The following is a 6,484-nucleotide window of genomic DNA, read 5'->3' on the forward strand; positions in this document are numbered from 1 at the left end:
TATATATGTGGATACATATAGATACAGATTTGTACAATTATATGTCTCAGGACATGCATATATCACATTTCTATAGGGAATGCATCGATTGGAACATGATTCGCGTTTGTCGAAATTAGAACGTTTCTCTGCATGTAAGCACAATAAGTACTATTAATATTCTATATGTTATATAACTATAGATTCTTGGCACTGTTATATAATAGATTTTAAATCATCCGCAAACAATTCATAATTATTTATGTTTAAGTAGCGTACGTTTGATATTTTAGCTATCCGCGCTACGGAGAAATGCTTGATTTGGCTTTCGAGTAGTGTCACACCCTTCATCCTTCACATCAGGTTTCTGACGAGTAGCTTACGTAACATAAACTATGGACATTTGTTCACGTTCGTAATAAAGTTTTTAGCATTCTTATCAATTTGTACCCTGTATGATTTACCATGTAATGAATCTGTTACGATATTCTCAGTAAATTTGTGCTCTAAAGGATTTAAGTTCCACGGCCGGTTTCAGGTTTATAACGACTGTTTCACAGATTGCGGATAGAACCCAAAATTCGATCTAAGTTGTTCAAGAAATACAAATGTGAGGATAGTTTGCGGCGCTAACCGGATAAATGCAGGTACATAGCCCTGAAAGATTAGAAAGATTATTATTAATCATTTATTAATATATTAAAACGCATGCTTATACATAGACATATATTCTTTTTTACCCATTATACTTACTTTGAAGAAAGCGAATGGTCCAAGTTTGGCAGTATACAGGAAGATCTCCATCAGACTCTACGGAAGAAGATAATTGTATCAGCGAGTTGTGTCGTCAAATTTTATAAGTACACTTACTTTAAATTCACCGGGTTTAGCATTCATTGCTCGCGTTTTCAGAACATCTAAAGGTTGTGTAAGCGTAGTTGCGATAGCGCCCTGTTTAACATAAACAGAGATAAGATGATCTTATTTCATATACAAAAAAAAGGAACTTGAAATATTTCGACTGTGATACATTCATAAGCAAAGATAACTCACAGCAGATACACTAGATAAGACGTGCGTTGTAGGATTATCCTTAAAATAGCCGCTCTGTAACAACGTTATTTTTATTTGGTCATAGAAGCTCAATTGCCCGATAGTCATCAACGATGCTCTCATGGTCGCGGTGGAGCATCCGCTAAATAACTTATGAATTCCTTCCTGTTGGATTACACGCAACAGCCCGTCCAAAGCGTGCTTATAGCTGTGTCAAAAGACAATACACTATGATCTGTGTCCGCGAGATATGCAGAAAAAACAGAAACTTTGATTCTCACTTTCTTCTTAGTTCCGGCGCCAACTTGATATCGTTCTGCATGCGTACATTGATTACATCGCCGGGGGTCCCGAAAACGCCACCTGTAGCACCGGAAACTCCTGCCAATAGTAGCTTTTGATAGAAGGGTAATGGATGGCCAGGTGTTTCAAGCGTCTGTTTGCCGACCTGTTATTATATGTAACAGTATGACTCGTGCATAATGAATTGAGAGAAGATGGTACAGTACACCTGGAAAAGTTTCCAATGCACCAACCTCGTACGCTCCAAATCTGATTGTAGAATATGTAAGCTGGCGAAGCAAGGAAGCACTGAGTCCATTGTACAAAGCTAATATCCCTTGTTGTTTAATTATTCCTACTGTCGAACGTAATATCGATATTTTCCCTTCCTGCTGAGTTTGTAGGTGAACCTGTAGATACCATTTTAATTCATTTATCGACTTACAAACACCACAGTCTTCCACAGTACATCTAAGTTGAGAGCAATGTGGAAGAAATACCTTGAGTAGGTCTAATGGATGGGTCACACATGCAGCAGCTGCGGAAGAAACGCCGCCAAAATACCAACGTGATAATTTCTTGCTTTTGTCAATCATTGTCATTATCTTCTTCACTTAATATCAAGCATAAACTGGGGACATATCTGTAACACTTCAAACAGAACAACTTGTTAAGATATGGCTAGGATATTTATGGATCTGATAGGTGTGTTTGCAAAATATATAATTCATCACAATCTTACCTTCTTTTTTTCACCGCTATCAATCAGGTGTCAATATATTATTTAATCATGACATAAGATTAGCAGTATTCCCCCAAATGGCCTTGAAGTATCGACATTCAACACAGGATGACAAAGCTGGAAAATTTTCCAATGTCAAAATTCATTATATAATATATAACAAGTTATACATAATACGTGAATTATACGCATTCTTGAATCTTGTAATTTTTTCACATTATATATATAAAATCCAATTTTTATGTTGCTATTAGAAACGTTTACAAAATTCTTCTTCAATTAAATCCGCTCGCGCAAGAATCCCGCGATATTCCGTGATCCCTTGAACTAAACCGGAAATTTTGATTCAAGAAATTATCTAAACAGTGCTAAAATTAAATCCATCGTGAAAATGGTGACCTTGAGCGATACCAATATATAGATTTCCGAAGTAGTCGCGAACCTAAACTCGTTCCGCTTTTTTTCTCCCCTCGTCTCGCGAACGACACGAATAAGCGAGGCTTTCACTGCAATTGCTATACGGAATTCTCACTAACGGGGGATCGGAACGAGCGTGAATCAACAGGAAGAACTAAAAGAATTTATGGCCACTCAGCTGTCCGCGCCCAACCGACCGCTTGTATTATCAAGCGCTGTTCACACAGTCGAGCGCAAATTAAGTCAGTAAACTGCTTGTCATCAAACGTTCACAAGTAACGCGTCTGCTAATTAAAACAATCTCGATCTCGAATTCTGCGAATTTTCGACCCTATCGTACGCGTCTGATGATTACATTAAGCTTATATTAATGAAAACCTTACAGAAATGAGTTTAGCAAAGTGTACTCACACGTGGTACTTGGTCGACGCCAATGACGCAAACTCAGCATCGACGTCGATACTCCAGCCTGGACAACCGCTGGAATCCGACTGAAATAGTGCACGTTCCTCCGGAATAATAGATTGCCGCGTCGTGCGCGCGCATCAGCTGACAGACACGTGAAAGCCCGGGCTCTCGTTCCTAGGAAGCCTTGGCCAACCTTTTTATCGCCTGCGCTCTCGTTATCGGTCGACGTGGAGCCGGTAATGTGCCGCATGTAGCTGCGTATTTACACGGTGAGTTTGTTCCGGATTAACACGTGCGATCACGAGGTCACGATTTGTCTCTAACCAAGTCGCAAGGCCGGGCTCGGTTTCGCTATACCGTTGCGCGAAAACCAATGCGAATGCATTTTCTACAGTTTTGCACCCGGATCGAGGGGAAATTACGAGCGAAATTGTAGGTAACAATTATTCCGTGTGCCATTGTATCAGCGGTATCCTTGCGCAGAAATAGTTCTGATGCATGCGAAATATTAGCGAGGTATCAAAAAGTTGAAATCTCACAGTTTTGAATTTCAAATTACACGAGAAGTTGGTTGCATTTTGCCTAAATTCAAAAATAAGTGTCTCACGATATATCGATAATTTTCCTACGATATGTCGATTGTATTAAATTGGTTTGAATCGACTCGATTCAAATTTCTTTACGCAAAGATGCTAATTTCACAGCCGTACGCTGTTATTGTTGCGAGATGTGAGTTAATTAAGCGCGATAAAATATAATTATGCCGTTATAAATTATGTAGTTAGTATTATATATTGTAGCGAAGTGCAGTATTGTTGTTGTTAAACTGTACAATGAGCTGTAGATATTAGGCTTGAAATACATTTATTCCCGTGCTTGCGCGCCCATTAATACTTTGCGCGTCTTTTAGGTTATAAAGAAGCTCGTGCTTTCGTGCGAGTTTTCGTGCGTAACGGTTCTCTCATCTGTCAAATTAGAAACACGTTGTGTAGGTATCGTTGGTTTCCTCGCGAAATATATTGCGATAATATGTACTTGTTGTGCTTTTTTCAGTCCATCATGGCCAGCTCGATGGAAATGGTGTGCAAAACTCTCGGGATTGACAGAGTAAATATGGACGGCAAAATGGTTCTGTTCGTGGAGCAACACGGTAGCAACGCAAACTTTCTGGTCAACGCTGTAATGTCAAATGCGTTGAAGAAGAAGAATGCTGTTTGTCTGGTTCTATGTCACAATACCTTCGGTCACTATCACAATATCGGTGCAAGGTTTGGCTATAATCTTTTGTCTCTGAAAGCAAAGGGTCAGGTTACCGTTGTGGAGCCAATGAAAATTGTGACTGGCAATGTTGTCGGTATACGTGCGGATTCGGTAGATAACGAAAGTATCATTGCGGATATTATTTCTCGAGAACATATGGACGTTGTACATAGGCTTTTTATACACATTAGAAAGAGTTATGAGGAAGCAGCTAAGTTTAATGCATCTGTGGTTCTTGTGATCGATGATATAAGTCATCTTTTTGATTTAGGCCTAGGTATACGTGATGTCATGTATTTGATAAGATACTTAAGGTCGTTTATGGTGTCACATGGTACATCGAAGCTTTATATTCTCACACATACGTATCAAGAAGATCCAAAGATCTCAGATGCAGACACGGTTGCTAATTGCTTGAAACATATGGCGCATCTGTGTGTCACAACTGAGCCACTTACGACAGGTTATTCTGGCGATGCATCTGGCAAACTAACTATAAGTTGGAGAACAGATTGCATTAGGTTGAAATATCATTGGGCGGAGAAAGTAGCATATTTATTTAAGCTGTTGGACTGGCAAGTAAAAGTCTACGCGCCTGGCGAAGCGTCTGTTTTGTCATAAAGATTTAATTTAGTGATTTAGTTATATAATTTCTGCATATGATTTTATATATATATAGTACTTTTGTATGTATATAATTAAAAATTGAGGATAAGTACAAGGGACTTACTGTAACTTAACATAAGATAACTCTCAGTTATTTTATGTCAATCTATAGTAAACGTATTTTTCTATTTATGCGTTTAGGATGTTCTGTCATTGGAGAATAAATCTTTCAGTTGCCTCTCAGAGTTGCACTTATTCCTGAAGTGAGTTTCACCAATAACAAAACACTCTGTATGTCTCAAAAGGGACTCCTGAGATAATACTTAGACATACTTCACACATTACTGTATTCAGTTTTTATCGTGTTTTTCCTTACACGTAGTACCATGTAGTTCTAATGCGTTCTTGTCACGAAAGGAAAGCGCTTCTTTATTCGTCGTAAATGGGTATAAAACACAGTATTTATGAAAGTCCCGGTACTTTGAATTATTATAAATTCAGCACTGAAGAATACGCATTGGTTAAAAACATATGGTCGGAAGTTGAGATTAGCCCTCAAAATCATGGAAGTGCCTTTTTCAGAACGTGCGTGATATTAAAAAAGAAATTTGCGAATAACAGAAAATTATATAATTATGCGTGATATTATTATCGATCGATGAGAAATAACTGAAACGTCGTTTAAAGATCCCGATTAAAGACGACGATGTTACGGTAGTTTTTCAAGGGATCATGAAATTCCAGCTTTTGCGATACCTACCCGCAGTACGTGAAATTTTTCACGCTAGAACTTAAAGCATCCGTGAACTTCGATTTCCGTAACATTGAGAAATTTTCGAGGATCATCGAAGCTATGGGATATCTACTGCTGGACTTCAACAACAAGCCGAGACAACTGGATCGATTCGTCGGTTACCTAGCCATGGTACATAAGGATATGCGATTGAACGAACAAGACTTGCACGTACGTAGAATTTATTGTTTTCCATTTTTCTCGGAGGCTTGGTGGAAATTCACAAATTTAGCGCATAATTATCACTTGAGAGGGAGAGAAGTCACTTTTTCTCACGAAAAACAGCAAAGAGTAATCAATCGTCTTGATTCGGTTTCTTTCTTTGATTTTTCTTCAGAGATTCACGTCGTCGTTATTGGGTTACCTGTCGCATACGTATCCCACGCGAATGACCGCGCAGTGTCAGCACGCCATGTCCCAATACATGGACAGCATCACAAGAGAGCTTTCGAAGAAGATGGAGATCTTTCGCTGCTATGACATCGCGCAATTGGATGCGGTGACAAAAGTAAGGGACAAGTGTGATAACTCGGCCTCGGGGCAACATAACATTCCGAGAACTTCACGTCGCCGCTTCCAGTCGGAAAAAGAAATTCGAGACAACCTCATCAGTGTAAATTCTATCATTCTATTATCATACTCTCCGTCGTATCGGAAGGTACGCGATGAAACGTTCCGTTAAAAATTGTCTCTATACAAGCCTCTACACATACCCTACGTTTAAGTTACATTTCTAACGCGCGTCACTTCTCGCCTACTTTGTGCAGGCACCGCAATCATATAAAAAGTAGTAGGAAGTAGTTTGCCGAATTTAGTCGGTGTTGTATTTTCACTTGTATGTATGCTTCAAAACAATCGGAGCCGCTAAGATCCAGGCGTGAATCTGCATGAATTGCGTCAGGAGCTATTCAACAATTACGTCACATTACGAGGGGGGGGGGGGG

At 39.2% G+C, this 6,484-nt stretch overlaps 3 protein-coding genes across 9 annotated transcripts in view; 2 read left to right on the plus strand and 1 right to left on the minus strand.

Annotated features, from left to right (window-relative positions):
* Positions 1 to 13: 13 nt before the first annotated feature.
* Positions 14 to 2,975, minus strand: LOC106743261 (mitochondrial dicarboxylate carrier). Its single transcript, XM_014616916.1, has 9 exons — positions 2,885 to 2,975; positions 2,057 to 2,173; positions 1,815 to 1,965; positions 1,569 to 1,724; positions 1,314 to 1,480; positions 1,033 to 1,240; positions 850 to 930; positions 733 to 789; positions 14 to 636 (listed from the first exon to the last, which is right to left on the minus strand). Exons 3-9 carry the CDS (start codon positions 1,914 to 1,916, stop codon positions 520 to 522), a joined length of 888 nt encoding a protein of 295 aa, XP_014472402.1. The 5' UTR covers positions 1,917 to 1,965; positions 2,057 to 2,173; positions 2,885 to 2,975; the 3' UTR covers positions 14 to 519.
* Positions 2,976 to 3,068: 93 nt separating this feature from the next.
* Positions 3,069 to 4,907, plus strand: LOC106743262. Of its 6 annotated transcripts, none has more exons than XM_014616919.1 (3): positions 3,103 to 3,150; positions 3,792 to 3,869; positions 3,935 to 4,896. In XM_014616919.1, the coding sequence occupies exon 3, from the start codon at positions 3,941 to 3,943 to the stop codon at positions 4,760 to 4,762; it is 822 nt and encodes a 273-aa protein (XP_014472405.1). In that variant the 5' UTR covers positions 3,103 to 3,150; positions 3,792 to 3,869; positions 3,935 to 3,940; the 3' UTR covers positions 4,763 to 4,896. The 6 variants fall into 6 exon arrangements, with proteins under 6 accessions (XP_014472407.1, XP_014472405.1, XP_014472408.1 ...); XM_014616917.1 differs by lacking the exon at positions 3,103 to 3,150 and adding an exon at positions 3,557 to 3,610; XM_014616918.1 differs by lacking the exon at positions 3,103 to 3,150 and adding an exon at positions 3,595 to 3,661.
* A 159-nt stretch (positions 4,908 to 5,066) lies between these two features.
* The window catches only part of LOC106743263, a 2,165-nt gene continuing 747 nt past the window's right edge, over positions 5,067 to 6,484 (plus strand). The window contains exons 1-2 of one of the 2 annotated variants that reach the window (XM_014616925.1): positions 5,067 to 5,711; positions 5,878 to 6,048. In XM_014616925.1, the coding sequence (XP_014472411.1) occupies positions 5,601 to 5,711; positions 5,878 to 6,048 (282 nt within the window). In that variant the 5' untranslated portion in view covers positions 5,067 to 5,600. Of the gene's footprint in view, positions 5,712 to 5,877; positions 6,478 to 6,484 lie in introns of those variants that run through there. The other variant, XM_014616924.1, reaches the window with a different exon arrangement.

This window comes from Dinoponera quadriceps, unplaced genomic scaffold (assembly GCF_001313825.1).
Source record: "Dinoponera quadriceps isolate SergipeBrazil2010 unplaced genomic scaffold, ASM131382v1 scaffold616, whole genome shotgun sequence".
Lineage (NCBI taxonomy): Eukaryota > Metazoa > Arthropoda > Insecta > Hymenoptera > Formicidae > Dinoponera > Dinoponera quadriceps.